This window comes from Saccostrea echinata, unplaced genomic scaffold (genome assembly GCF_033153115.1).
Source record: "Saccostrea echinata isolate AGI-Se365-2 ecotype Australia unplaced genomic scaffold, CSIRO_AGI_Sech_v1 ptg000010l, whole genome shotgun sequence".
Taxonomy (NCBI): Eukaryota; Metazoa; Mollusca; class Bivalvia; order Ostreida; family Ostreidae; genus Saccostrea; species Saccostrea echinata.
The window spans coordinates 9,095,132-9,110,793 of NW_026889759.1; the positions used below are offsets into that span (position 1 = coordinate 9,095,132).

At 33.3% G+C, this 15,662-nt stretch overlaps 1 protein-coding gene across 1 annotated transcript; it reads right to left on the reverse strand.

Annotated features, from left to right (window-relative positions):
- Positions 1 to 4,158: 4,158 nt before the first annotated feature.
- Positions 4,159 to 15,628, reverse strand: LOC133184339 (THO complex subunit 1-like). Its single transcript, XM_061319372.1, has 19 exons — positions 15,578 to 15,628; positions 12,553 to 12,617; positions 12,375 to 12,435; positions 12,156 to 12,222; positions 10,816 to 10,934; positions 10,573 to 10,621; positions 10,369 to 10,464; positions 9,772 to 9,851; positions 9,580 to 9,638; positions 9,376 to 9,484; positions 8,703 to 8,834; positions 8,302 to 8,402; positions 7,938 to 8,055; positions 6,654 to 6,751; positions 6,278 to 6,409; positions 5,963 to 6,046; positions 5,513 to 5,799; positions 4,990 to 5,165; positions 4,159 to 4,827 (listed from the first exon to the last, which is right to left on the reverse strand). The coding sequence occupies exons 1-19, from the start codon at positions 15,626 to 15,628 to the stop codon at positions 4,729 to 4,731; spliced, it is 1,983 nt and encodes a 660-aa protein (XP_061175356.1). The 3' UTR covers positions 4,159 to 4,728.
- Between the last annotated feature and the right edge of the window lie 34 nt (positions 15,629 to 15,662).

The following is a 15,662-nucleotide window of genomic DNA, read 5'->3' on the forward strand; positions in this document are numbered from 1 at the left end:
TTTAATTTGTGTTTGTCGTTCATCCTTTAACTTCACAAAAAATCTCGACAGTTATTTATACAACCAGTCTATTTTATTATTACAGATAAAAAGATTTCAACGTAAGCTTAAAACCACAGACTTACACTTGGAATTCTTGGCGAAAGGCGAAAATTATCTCGAGACGGAAATGGAGGAGCAGGACCTTAAGTTCCGTTGTAGGAGACCAAACTTGTTTGAGAAAATTGGAATAAAACTGAAAAGACTGTTGAATTAATAGGACCCTCAAAACCACCACTACCATTTTCATCACCATCCTTTCTTTCTTTCTTTTTTTTTTTTTTAATTGGTTTCTTCGTAGAATTATTCTTTTTGTTCATAAAATTTCATTTTGATGCATCTACTTCGAATTTTACTGATTTGTTTTTTTTTGGGGGGGGGGGGGGGCGTAATTTGAAAAAAAAATATTACCATGGAGTTTTTGAGGGATTCTTTTGAGCATTGATAAAAAAAATAAACTCATTTATCACTTTCAATGGTGTTCGTTTATTTCAATAACCATATTTTATTTGAAAACGACAAGCAGAAAATACAGGCAAGTAGTATACAGAAAATCAAAAAGGATTCGGGAACAATTTTTAATGACGTATACTAATCCGTTTCCTTATAAATTATGATTAAGATGACATACCCTTATTAGATAGTCACAAAACACGGTTTTAAGCTGCTTAAAAATGATACATGTATTTGAAATAAACATACATGTTAAATTAGAAAGATTGTCGATTCATGCAATGAATGACATTCTATTTACATGTATACAGAGGAAATCTAATGGATTTGTACAATATGTGTATATGAGAGAGAGAGAGAGAAAAAAAAAAATATCAACATCAGAATATAATGGTTGAATTCACAGAAAAAAATACTTAAAGAATAAATACAGGAAAAATGCAGTAGTAAAAAAATATTAATGCAAAGTTGAAGAAAAAACAATGAAGCTTGCTACACACTCTTAAGAGAAAATACAAGTACATACCCACGAAGGAGGGGTGGTGAGGAGAGAACTGAATATATTCTTTTGAAGCTACAATATATATTTTTGTACAGATTTAAAGATCGCAGTATTTTCCGCCAATGGAAGATTTTGGTCACCAAATAATGATATATTGGTGTGTATCTAATGAGGACGTGTATAAATAAATCTATATCTCTGAGATTGTTGAAAATAAGGACGATGTAGGAGGAAATGTCCAGAAGTTTCAATCTCGCCACAATTACAGTTGGGGCTACTGACAATATTACGGGAAAATAAATGACTGTTTAGTGAGCTACAATTAAGTCGTAGTCTTGTGTTAAATATTTGTTCCTTACGTTTACCAACTATAATAATATTGAGGGGGTTTACGATTTGCATTGTTAATATTTAAATAGCGTTTTAGATTTCATAACAAAGGATTTTGTTTGATAGAATCAGGTAATTCGTCCCAAAGTTTGATGGTTGATGGGATGAAGGAGCTACTATAGTGATCAGTTCTACATTTGACTTGCTTTATGTTACACTTTTGTCTAGTGGAATAATTGTGAATATCTTGATTTTGCGGTGGGACTACATCCGAAAGGTATTGAGGAGTTTGGCCGTAGACCATTTTGTGAAACTTTATAATTTTATGTTTGTATCTCCTGACTCTTACAGATCCCCAACCAGTCTCCATATAAAGGCTCTGAAGACTTACAAGTTTTGTAGATCCGGTTACTATACGAGCGGCCTCAATATTGATATGTTCGATCTTATTGACAAGATCACTGGACATATTATTCCATATAACGTCATCATATTCGAGTAGCGGTCTTACGTGAGAAAAATACAAATTTTCAAGCGATTTTCTATCAATAAGAAACTTGAGTTTTCTTAGTACTTGAAAACGTTGAGATGCTTTCAGAAGGGTTGATTGAATGTGCAGATCCCAGTGGCTTTTTTTCTGAAAAATGTATTCCAAGATGTTTATGACTTTCCTCATTTTCGATTATTTGACTGTTAAAATAAAGTGGTGGTGGTGGTGGTGGTGGTGGTGGGGGGGGGGTGATAGGGATGCGTTTATTGCTAAATAATTAACATTCGGTTTTTGAGGGGTTGAAATCGACCAACCACTGCTTCGCACACGCACTTATTTTATCAAAGTCATTGTTTTAAAATATCTGACTGGCTTTGCAAACATTTTCAACAAATATACACAGGGTTGTATCTTCTGCAAACAATTTAATTACACAGTTAAATAAAATGCTTTTTTTGGCTCTTAGTACGGGAATTAATGTCACAGTTGTTGCAGAAAAAATACAAAACCCGCGTAATTTTTTCTGCAATACCCAGATAGCATGAAGAAATTGGCCCACCGTTGGTCCAACAATCTTGGTTATGTTGGGCCAATGTTGGCAATTTACGTTGGCCCAATGTCCTTTTGCTTTCGGTGCACCGTTCGCCCAACATGTTGGGCCTTTGTTGGTACAACGCTGTTTGTTTATATGTCAACGTTGGTACAACGTTATTCCAACAGACCAATGCCAACTCAATATTTTGTAATGTTGGCCCAACGTTGGACCTCGGTTCAAAATATAATTATTACGTTGGTCCAACGATGAAACAACACTGTTTGTTAAAATGTCAACGTAGGTACAACGTTATCCCAACATACCAATGCCAACTCAATATTTTGAATTGTTGGCCCAACGCTGGAAATTCAGTTCAAAATATAATTTTTACGTTGGTTCAGCGTTGGTACAACGCTGTTTGTTGAAATGTCAACGTTTGAACGATTATTCCTGAATATCAATGTCTTACAAAATCAAATCCTGTAACTTTTTTATTTCCCAGATTATACGACACAATTAATTTCACAAAATTTGGCCAAATAATTTTTTCCTCCTTAACATGTATCACAATATATTCTTTGTCACTTTCATTAAAGTATCCCGTGGAATGTAACTAAAAGTAGGAAGAGGTAGAAAGTTCAATGCATGTTTCTCAGGTATATTCCACATCACTATGACCACTATAAAATATTGCTTCGATATAAGAGTCCTCAAGTTCAAAATTGTAGAGTTTTGGACGGTCACATTTGAAGCCAGTGAATTTCACCACTGACCTATATTTGGAGCTCTAAAATACAGCACTTTAATTCAATGATGCTAAATACAGAATCTACCAAGATACAAAATTACTATATGGAATTCACAGACTTATAAAGTTTGTTTCATGATTTTTTTAATTTAATATAATAGATCAATGTTTATAATGAGTTGCTTATTACATTACTATCGATTTACAATAAGCAAACTTAGATTGATGAATGGCACCTTTCACAATATTGGGCCAACATTGGACCAGCATTTCATCTCCAACATTACAGGCTACATGTAATCCCAATATTCCCTCTATTGGACCAACCAACTCCAGCCCAATGTTAAAAGTCCAACAGCGCGATGTATCATATGTCAACATTTTCTAAGCTGGATCGACGTTGGACCAACATTGAATGTCCAACACTAAGTGGCCACGGTTAGACCTAAGTTGGACCAACATTTCTTACCCAACAAACAATAGTCTTGTTTCATGCCAACATTTACTCGGTTGGACCTATGTTGGGCCAGCATTTTAATGTCCAACACATAGTCGCCATGTTTCATGCCAACATATTACTACTATGGACCAACATTGGGCCAACATCGCATACCCAACACCGTTGGTTTAGCTTTCCTGCCAACGTAGATCAACGTTTGTTCATTGAAAATCTGACTGCCTCTCTAAAATCCTGGAAACGTGGATGTGGTCTTACTTACTAATAAAAGAATGCCATAGTTGCAGTGTTTGTTCTTTGATACCCTTTGCATGATAAATCCAATAGCAATACAAGAAAACATTGTCATATGCAGGCCATACAGGCCTGTGTTCAACTACCCTTCTTTGCATGCAAGAAAAAAAGAGGTGTGAAAAAGTGTCTGCAAGATGAACCTTTCATTAATGAGTGCTCTGTCACTGAGCTACTAACTGATGTACCTCACCCCAATTACGTGACAAATGATCATTTTAATTCTGGTTTCTCTATTGACAAAAAATTTGATCAATTGAATTTTTAAAACTACTACTTCACAGCATTCTAAAATTGGTATTCAATAATTCCCATGAGTTTAACTTTTTATTAAGCATTTTTTTCATAAGATGTATTAGCAATACTGTAAATCACTTTTTATTCTAGAAAACTTAATTTTTGTGCAATTATGCAAGACTGTCTAATTGCAAAAATTTCATTCTCGCATACATGTTTCATAGGATATATACAGCAATAACTAGGAAAAATTTGGTGATCTACAATAACTAATAAAATAATTCACAGCATTACACCTTTTCATATTAAAACTAGCTGATTTTACTATGAAAAAAAAAAACCAAACAAACACAAAACTAAAATACAACTGTTCATTATAGTCTTCATTGTGACAAAATTGCATGATAAAAATGCAAGAGTGATACAAATGAATTAAAATGATGATGATCGTGAAGTCCTCTTATTACAAATGTACTTCTTTCAACATATGATAACATATGGATCAAATGGCACTGAAAGAGGAACGAATATTCATATACAATGTCAGAAGGTACAGCCTAACGATGTCTCCACATTTGATATGAAGTATGTTACTGTAGCACTATGTTTACTGTCAGAGTTCATTTGTATTGTCATCACGTGTGATTCAAGTAGATCCAAACACAGCTTCAACCACTTCAGTTAGTCCCACTTCCTTTAATGCAATCTTCAGGGTCCCTGTTGTTGCTCTTTCTCCCTCATTCTCCTGAAAAATCATTTAACACATAAAAATCTCTAGCAATATTTAAAGTTGTTTTTCCATTTTAGAACTACCAAGTATTATTCTATTGGGCAGACTCTACCTGCCCTTTGCAAATATTTACAGAAATAAATAAAAGAACTGTAAATAGTATTTATGATCTCATACCTGCCAAATTGTCAACATCTTTTTCGCACAAGCCACCTTTTCACTGTTTTCACTCTCAAAGTAAGCCATGTCTTCCTCAGGAAAGTTCAGCTCCATACCCAGCCTTTTCCAATCCTCCCCCAGTTTCTCAGCCACAAGGTCAATCTGTTCCTTGGACAGAATATCTTCTGGTATACCTGCATAAATAACAGGGGATCATCAAGAACTCATCAAGATAATTCTCTCACCTTCTTTAAGAATATAGGTCTGGATTATATCAAATGCTATTATACCCACAATGTCACAATTTTAATATCTATAAATATCCCTTTGTGTAATAATTCATTTTTTAAAACTGTTTCTCTGGGTGGCTCATTCGTTCAGTAGTCAACAAAACTAAGACACTTTCTTCCTGTCCTCTTTTCTTCCCTGACATCCCCCTTCCCCATGTATATCACTTAATCCATATCTGACCCATACATTTGAATGTTGGAACGCAAACATATCAAAAGTACAATCACATGTTCAGAGCCTCAGGCCATACCTGGCTCCTCATTTTGACCCTTGAGTTCCTCCTCCTCTTCAACCTCTTGTGCCTCTTTTATTGCCTCATCCTCACCAAGCTCTGTCCTCATTTCCTCTTGGCCTGTTTCTTGGGATACTTCCCCATTGGCTCCCATGGATGGTAGTTCTTGTGCTATCTTGTTCAACATAACCTCCAAGTACTGAGGAAGTGGCATGGCGGGAGTGTTATTAAGACCAAAAAAATGGGGACTTCTTCTGGCCAGAAGTCTTAATGACTTCCACTGGAATACAGCATTATTCACGACTCTGCAAATAAGAATGGAAAAGAATTTCCTTTTCATTCTTAAACCTGTTTAGTGATGCAATATGAAACATCATTCTTGCAAAATTTTAGCATTTGCAAATTAAAACTATTCCACTTTTTAATTTAAAACATTTAACAAATGTAACACATCGTAATAATTTATACTTGTATTGTTCTTCAAACTGATTCTCAGGATTTGCTTGTTCCATGGCATCAGCAAAAAACTCCTCTAGAGTAGGTAAAAATATTCTGCAAAAAAGACCAGAAATGTTAATTCATTTTTACAAACAAGTCACCAGTGGCTACAGAAATTTAAAGCAAACCTTTATTTGCATCAAGAATTATTTAGTGGTCTCTCATTTGCACTGGCTTTATGGTTAAAAAATAAAATAGTCCTGCACATTGAATGTATGTACAAATCTAACTTAATTTATAGGGAATTTCCATAATAAGATATGTACATGTATGACAGTTTTTAACCTTTTCTCAGATTTGCAGGCTTCCAAGTTATCTGGGTTTATATTCCACAAACGAGTAAGTTCAGCACTACCCATTTTAATTATTTTTCCTCCATGAGCTTGAAGGTCATCCCCTACAAAACGTCTCTTAGCTCTGTAAAAAAAATTCTTCCAGTCATTTTCATTCATTTATCAGTCATAAACTGTTGCAAAATTAAAGCTAGAACTACAGTTTTAAGCTATTCTGAACATACATGTATTTAATTCTATGTTTCAAATATCTATAAGTAATAGTCATGCAGGTTTGCAGCATAAATGAATTTTTAGTTATCTGTTGTTAAATCACAAGTGCTTTATCAGCAATTTCATTTTTGAGAAGAAAAAAAACTTTTTCATACCTTGACTTGATTTTTGTCTCCTCTTCCATATTTCTTGCAAAGTTGGGACAACCTTCATTTTTCCATTTATTCCAATGCTCCTCCCTTCCTAGGATGTGCTACAAGTAAAATCAGACACAAAATCTTGAACATATTGGAAATAAATGCTATTTTAAATTAATTTTATTGACTCAAAGATGAACTTTATTAAAAAATTTATTATAAATACATCTACCTAAAACAACAAAGAACCTCGTTAGAAAAACACCCATTACGAGCAAGCTATGAAGTCAACCAACCGTGACTAATCCGCAGTCACCAAGCTGATAGAAAAGGTGTGACACCAGGTGTCAGAATACGTTATAAGAGGTGTAATTATGTAACGGGACCAAATTTCTTATACTTTATAAGTGATACTACGTTATATACAAATACGTTGTAAGCAGTGTTTTTACCAATGAAATATATAGACACTTTGCCGGGACTACGGAATGGCTACTTTACATCCGGAGATACTTTATAACCGAGTACGTTATAAAAGAAGTTTACTGTACTTGAGAATGGACATACTTCAAAAAAAAAAAAAGAAAAGAAAAAGCTGCCCATTCTTTGAAAAGTATATGATTATGTAGATATTAGTTTCAGCATTTAATGTATGGTAATACATGTAAGCATCCTTAGATGCATCATCCTGCAAGTTTAATCCAGGTAGGACCTACTGTTACTCGGGATATGACCTACTCTAAACTTCATGCGAGGATCTAGAAGGGGGGGGGGGGTCCGGACCCCCTTTGAACTTTGAAAAGGTACAAAAAGTCATACATGTGAAGCTTAAGAAGAGTTTAAGTTTATTTTTTGTTTTTTTTTTTTTTTTTTTTGCTTGTCAAAAAATTCTGGGTTGGATTCTTCTTTTTTTGGACTGGAGAAAAAATTCCTGTTGCAAAGAAGGTGAAATAAATCTTTTGTCAGCAATCAACAATAATTACATTTGCCAAAGTGTTTCCTTGTATAGCAATACTACCGAAATTGACATTCAATTTTTGTTAACATGCAGTTGGTCAAGTGAACAGACTTTCTTACGATGCATAACTATGGAAGCTCAATAAAGACATAAATCAAACTAGAAATATAAGAAATAAGGTATCATTTAAATAGTTTCACTGGGATATGGCATGCTGGTCATATGATGCCCAAAGTGTGTTATAGTAGATTTGATCATGTACACCCTTACACCCTGATTCACTATCTTGTCATAAAAAGGACAAACATTTTTCTTAATTAACAGAAATGACGTGTGTGTGTTACCTGCACAGTTTTACAGAATTGTTCGCCATCAGGAGGGGTTTCCTTGATCAGCTGGTATACTTTATCCTGAGTTGTTTTAACCCACTGACTCTGTTCATCACTTAGAGTCTGACTAGCACTAGATGAAACAAAATATTCACTGTTATCAAAATGTCAGCATGAATTAAATATAAAGTTGATCATTCTTTTCAAAAATTTAAATAAGGGCATACTAATAATTTGATGTTGAACTCTTTTTAGACAAATAGTTTCCATTGTCATTTTCAAATAACATTTAAAACATTCAGCGATACAATGTAGTATTCACAAATTCCAGTGAAGCCTTTTATTCTTTTATGAACTCTACAAGATGGACATTCATTACCTCTTGAATTTGACCTGAGAATTTAAATATTGAAAAACGATGAGGAATTGTACAAGCACATATCTTCTGAAGTTACTGTCATTCAGTTGTAAATCAAGCAGCTGAAAAAAAGAGCATTAACATGAGTGTTTAGAAAATGAATGAATTATTTACATGTACCAGGTTTTCTTTTAAATATGTTATTGTTTGAAAGATTTTTTTTAGCAGTATGATAATGAAAGTAGATATGGGAGTTATTTATTTCTTTTATGTGTTAATGAAAACTGTATCCAACAGGGTCTCATGTCTGATAAAAATTTAAAAAAAAGGGGGGGGGGGGTTAAAAGATGACCCTGGATGCCTGAGCTGGATTGTTCAAATTTTGGTTCTTAAAAAATGCAGGACACTTGAAAAATCTTTACCTTCTCACTTGTCAAATATTTGGCAAAAAAGGCTTTTGTATCTGCTGGGCGAGGCAAATCTAGCTTCCTTCTTGAAAATTTCATGTCATCAAGTTTTGCACTGGCAAATGCATTCAAAACTGCATCTGCATTCTGAAAAGAAATGACAGTATTGGTAGTCATGGTAATCTTTGATTAAAAAAAATGAGTACCACAGACTTCACCATATGAAGTTTACAGACTGGTTACATAAGAAACAAAAAAATTGCTAAAGATGATAAGGCCAGGTTGCAAAGTATTTACAATAAATATCAATATAAAATGAAAAGTTCATTGTTGATATAATCCTAAGATACCTGCTTATGAATGAGAAATTAAAATCCAAAGCATACTTGATTTACCAATTTAAAGACTAAAGGGAAATTAAACTAAAACATGTTCATTTTTTTATAACTTGGCATTCAGAAAGAGGATACACAAATTAAATACTATACATGTATACTGGAGCCAAATACAAAAGCCAAGCAAAATTGTTGCTGCAGACAGATGAATGGAAAGAGAGACAAAGGACAGACATCATCAATTGGCAGACCAGCTTCTGCTTTGCAATTTGGCCAAAAAGTTTCTCTTCTCTATCTTTCAAAGAAGAAAATTTTATTGTTTTTAAAAATGCTACAGTGTTAATTAGTCTGACCTGTTGAAATCCCTTCCATGGAACTTTTTCATAGCACTGTGAGGGTTTTCTGAAGTAATCTTGAAGTGACCAGAATCTCCTATACAGGTTGTAATCAATAGGAGTTGACCTGCAAATATTAATTAACAAAATTAAAGAACATTTTCTTTAATTTTTTAAATGGAAAGAGTGTATTGTTTACTGAGAGAAGAATATTGTCCTTACCCTGTTAGATCCTCCATTTCTCCTTCTTCAACTTCCATGACATCATCAGAAACTTCACGCTGTAGAAAATTTAATAAGAAAAAAATCATTACTGTCGAGCAAACAACATCTGATTTCAAGTTACTTACATTTACACGTATGTTACTTCTCAATAGACAACAAATTTGAAATTACTTTTTAAAAGATACTCACAGGTTTGAGTTTAATTTCATCTGACTTTGTTGAGTAGACTGTGACATTTTCTAGGTTAAATTGACTCATGAGATTCAAAGCTGAAACAGAGCATATACTTTCCATATTTAGTTATAAACAAACACTCATAAAAACACATCTCAATCTCAAATAAGTAAGCAATGACCAATGTAATAAATCTCTGTTTCCTGTAAAGGATTTAAAGAATATGTAATTTATATAAATGTATAACTTATTTTGGCACACCATATTACTCAGGAAAAAATAAAATTTTAGTGATTACTGCATATTCTAACTATCAAAATAAATTTTATGTTCTATTGTACTGTAAATCACATCTTATTCTCGAGAACTTTATTTTCACGTATTATGCGTGATGGTCTGATTGCGAAAATTACATTCTCACATATATTTTCATTTGTATAGATTAAATACAACAATACCCAGAATTCATTAAATTTTTTCTCGCTTATAAATACCAAATACCTATCTCGCGAAAATAAGGTGTTTTGAAAGTTTGGTGATTCACAGTATTTCTATGTACATATGTATAAAGGAATTCCTGAACTAGATAAGACTATCTGTAAAGATTTTTACCTGATTTTTCTGAGAGCGGAAATAGTCTTGACAGGAACAGCTGAATTCTGCCGCAGAACACTGTATTCTGGGATTTACTTAACCTTCTTAGTAAATCTGGAGGGGAAATTACAGTTTGTTAATCATATACACACTCACTTACAATGCATAAATCCTACACTATTTTTGCATTTTAAATACATATACAAAGATTACAATCCTCACCATTGCACATTCTTAGGAGGAAGTTTTTCCCAGCATCATAAAAAAGCGACTAAAAAGAAATAGAATAAGTTTTATGAAAGCAAATTTGGGATAAAAATAATGTATACTATTGTATTTTCAAAGAAATGCCATTTTGAATTTTAGAATTAATTCTGAAGAATATCTCAATGTAGACTTCCCATTTTCACTAATAATACAGAATTATTATTGATGTCAAGAAGCTAATTTGTAAGTGAGACTCACCGATTTCCAGACAGAAAGTTTATCTTCTACTAAGTAGAAGACAATTTCACACTGACTTAGTGGAATGAGATCAAAAACATCAGACAGAAGTACAAATGGCATGATCACCGAGCACACATCTGTACAGAAAGAAATTGTACTGAACCCCATACACTGTTCTATACTAAAACTAACATACATGTACATGGTCTGTTATAAACACTACTGTACAATGGGAATTTTTAGTGACCATCTAAATTTGGCATTTTTAGCCATGGTCTTGGCAACACTTAAGTTAAATGTCACTAATAATTCAATGACACAAATTGTCAAAGACAATAAATAGAGTTACTCTAAAATCACTACAAATTAATTACGCTAACAATAAATGCCAAATTTTAGGATAAAATTGCTAACTTGCCAGTCACTAAAATACCCATTGTACAGTAATTACAAAAATGACCAGAGAATGTCAAAATGTTTTCAGGAAAGACGTAATATTCAAACATTCATTCTTTTTCATATGCATAGCTGTACCTAGCTGTTGGGAAAATAATTTTGTGATCTGAATTGATTTTTTAAGAAGAATATCAGGTTTTGTTTTTCTTACTTGACACATTTGTCTCTCTGTCTTATAAGATTATGTTATGGGCCATAACTCTTGAATGCTTGACAAGAATAAATTCAAAATTGAAACGCATTGTTCATCAAGTTTATATCTTACAGGTCAAGGTCAGTGGTATTGAGATAGTGAAATCATGCCTATGTCATAATTTTGGCAATCTTGACTGGAATGAATTCAAAATAAAATGACATGTTCTTCAGGTTATATGGCTAATGTATCTACAGTAGAACTTTGGTATCTCGAACACTGATATCTGAATGCCATGGATATGTCGAAATGATTTGGAAGTCACAATCACTTATTCTTTAAGTGCTTTACCCTGGGTATCTGGAATCCTTGGATATCTTGGAGTTTTTTCTAAGTCCCACTGAGTTATCAATAACAAGGTTTGACTGTACTTACAAAACCATTCCATTAATAAATGTACTATAAATGTACATTTTCCATGGGGTCATAATTTTGCGGAATCAAAATTTCTGCTCAATCTGAGGGTAAAAAATTATCCAGATTTCTTAGATTGCCATTATATGCCTTGAATGTACTTTAAAAAAGTATGCCGGGAAAATTTCCCCAGAAAATTGTGACTGCATACATAGTGTAAATAAATACCACATGGAAAAAAATATTTTTACAGTATTCATTTTATTGTGCATTCATCAAGAAGCTCAAAAATGGGCTAAATGTGGATGTTTATAATTTTAAAAATACTGATTATTTAAAGCAATTACCGTATTACCTTCATTTGCCAGTTCTATGGAATGTTCTATCACTTCTTTGTATACCTCACAATCATCAGTCTTCTCCTACAGTTCCATAAACAAGTTGTTCATTTATTTTTTCATGAATTAAAATAGGAAAAAAATTAAAAGAGGTCTGTTCAAGTTAATAATGTTAAAAGGAATGTATAAGCTTAGTACTCAATTAATACAACAAAATTGAAATTATGTGCACTTACAACAGCATCTTTGATGACATCACGCAAAGCCTGATCAACAGCAAGTTTCTTCTCTGAGTCACTACAAAACCATACTAAGAAACTCAACAGCTGTGATTTCATTCATTTATAATTACATACGTAATGTATTCTATTGGTACTTCATGTCTAATAGGTAATGCAGATGACATCATCTTACCTTCCAGCAACTGACTGAAATATTTCTTTCCAATCCTGACTGTCTTGCCAAGAATTAAGTTTCTTCTGAAAAGAAAATAAGTAAATAAAAACACATGTAAAAGTAATCGAGATGCATTTTTTTCACTTTCAAAAGTATTATATGAGAGAATACATGTGCAGTCTTTGCTGAAAAAAAAAACAAGTTGGATAAATGGTTCCTTCAGTTCTTTTTTTAACATATTACCTAAGAGTTTACAATATAACATAATATCAAATAGTACCGGTAGTAGAGGATTCCTTTTATGAATGAGGACATAAATGAAAACTAAAAATCTTTCAATATCCTCTTTCACCAGCTGAACTTTGAACTTGGAATCAGTTTTCCAAATGAGTTAATAAATTACAAAAAGGCAACTTCAGACTTTAGACAAAAAGTAGTACCAAAACTTCTACTGCACATGGATGAGAACCCACATTGATTCAGTTGGAAGGCACAGAGTATGACATTCTCCTCGCCTATAACTTTACGAGTGTTCGACTGTCTATCGTCAGGTCCAGTGCAATCTCTTGATTTAGCTATATAGCTTCATTAAGCTAATCAGAATAGCTTGATTTAGCTATTTTATCTCACTTTTTCTTAAATGTGTTATTTCTTCAGCATGTACAAAAAGTCGCACATAGGTGCAGTGATAGTTTTCAACCTTAACAATGCATATAAAAATTGCTCATCAAATTGCGTCTCCTTGAGAGACTTTGTACTTAAAGGTTTTTAAGTTTTGGGGCTATATAAAGCAATGATTTTTGACGGTCAACAAGATAATTGATTGGTAATAATTCAGCACAATGTGAAGTAATCATACTTATACACGCCTGAATGCACACAAGGTTGTATACAGTTATCCAAACAATGGAAATTCATCTTTTGTTTAAAAGTATTCAAAAGCTGCTACAGGGTTCTCCACATTTGAAAATTTAACCATGGAGGAAGCTGTGCGAAGGCAAAATGTGACTGAAAACACGAATGTGTGTTAGACTTCCTAACCTTCATTAATCAATGATTGGTTTCACAAAACTTATAACCACTGCAACACAAAAAGTTGAAATAACCAATAATTTTTAAAGCTAAAAAAAAAATAAATAAAAAAGATTACGTATGTTACTTTAAAAATGTGTATCAAAATTGGCCCAAAAGTGAAAACTATAGGAACATTTTGAAGGAATTTAAAAAAAATATTTCAGTGATAGAGTGACCATGGCAACATTATTCAAAAACTGATATAGAGAATTGATGTCTGTTGTATGAAACTTTTATTTAAATATAACTAAAACTGATAAATGGGAAGTATTTTGAAAAAAAAAAATAGTTACAGACACACAAACAGACGAATGAACACCGACATCCTGCCTATGTCTAAGCTTTTTAACTGCAAGAAAACTAACCAATGGCATGCATGGTAAAAGTAAATTAATATAACCAGGGGCATATATTTGACATAACTGTAATTTTACTTTCTCTATTCTGTTTTTTTTTTTTTTTTTTTTTTTACATATTGCATTTTTTGCTGACTTTCCTCCATTGTTTACTTCTCCACATGCCCCAGTGCTAAAAATAGTGCTATGCGACGTTTCCTAAAACGGGAGGTAACTCTAAAACTAAGACGACGATTGGCTCTTATGTACATTTTATCAGAAAGATAATCAATACTTAAAAACAAAGCATGAGGAATTGATTAAATACAAAGAATAGGAAATTTTGAAAGGGTTAATTTTTTTCTGGGCACAGAAACTTGAATCGGATGCATGTCGATTATCATGTTGTTACTCCTCGTTATGTCATCTTTTGTAAATCTGTTATCGTATAGTGAACACGTTGGAATTCCCCGAAATTACATGTGTATAGGATAATTAACTCTCAAGATATTGATCATCAGCTGATTGACTCTCCATTGTCACACTTCACAGCATAGTCGCCGATCAACGACCATGTTTGTTTAGCTGGTAACCGTTTAGCCCAGTCGGACGCTTCCCCTCAAGGCATGTGAGGTGCATGGCAGTCGTAGTATAAACACAATTAACTACTTTTCATTAAAAAAGTAGGTATCAATACTGAAATTGAATAAAAATTTAATCATGGCGGCCGCCGATTTTAATCATGGCGCAGCTCATTTAACCATGGCGCACATAAATTTAACCATGGCGGGCCGCCATGGTTAAACCCCTTGTGGAGAACCCTGCTGCTATGTTAAAACTATCTTTGATTTGGGTTGCTTTTTTGATAGCCCATACTACATACATGAATAGTCAAATACTTGCGACTTTTTGTCTTTTTCTTACAAAAAACATTTTTGTAAAAAACTTCATATAAGTAGCTTTATCAAGCTATTTTGAATAGCTTAATATTGAGTGCAGTGAGCAGCGCAAAGCACCGCTCGTCATTGTGAGCTCTTAAAGCAACGCCTGGACAAAGATAAAATTCGGACTTTGCACATTGCTCCAAATGAATTTTTTTTCGCAGTTACCTGTGTTCCAATAATGCTTTGCAAATTGCATCTCGCTGCAAACAACGTTCTCGCGGTAACAAGAAGTTCCAAGAAAAATATAAACCCACGTTGATTTGATGGATATATAGCAAATAAATAGTAGATAAAACCTTCTTTATTAAAATAAGCACTGTTCAGACTTTGTTTTGGTAATGCTAATTACAAGCGACGTCATGTGACGTCAGAGTCTAGACGTACTATAACTCTCGTGCGGTTTGAAGAGCCCGATCTAAATTAAAACTGAATATAGGTATCTGCGCTCACCCTAACGGTCGCATCGTCAACATATTAAAGCTATATCGTTATTTCAAACTATATAGCTAAATCAAGAGATTGTACTGAACCTGATCGTTAAGAGATAATATACGCAGAGGGATGTTGACGCCGCCACGACTAAACATAATCACACCATGTTGCAATGCAATCGAATTTAGCTTGGTACCTTTATTTAGATGTAAAATGATAAGAAAATAACATAAATCAATAAAAAGTACAAATACGAACGCAAAAGACATCTCTGGCATTCCCGAACACAAACTTCGTGGAGGCCGCCATATTTTCAATAAAAAGTAAACAGTACACTAACTTA

What these genes read in the sequence shown, in the direction of transcription:
- LOC133184339 (XM_061319372.1), bottom strand. Translation starts at nt 15,628, where the DNA reads ATGGCGGCCTCCACGAAGTTTGTGTTCGGGAATGCCAGAGATGTCTTT. An exon ending in ATGAAATTAAACTCAAACCT is followed by an intron (nt 9,639 to 9,771) that starts GTGAGTATCTTT and finishes AATTTTCTACAG; the next exon opens with CGTGAAGTTTCTGATGATGT. An exon ending in TCTCAGGTCAAATTCAAGAG is followed by an intron (nt 8,056 to 8,301) that starts GTAATGAATGTC and finishes TGTTTCATCTAG; the next exon opens with TGCTAGTCAGACTCTAAGTG.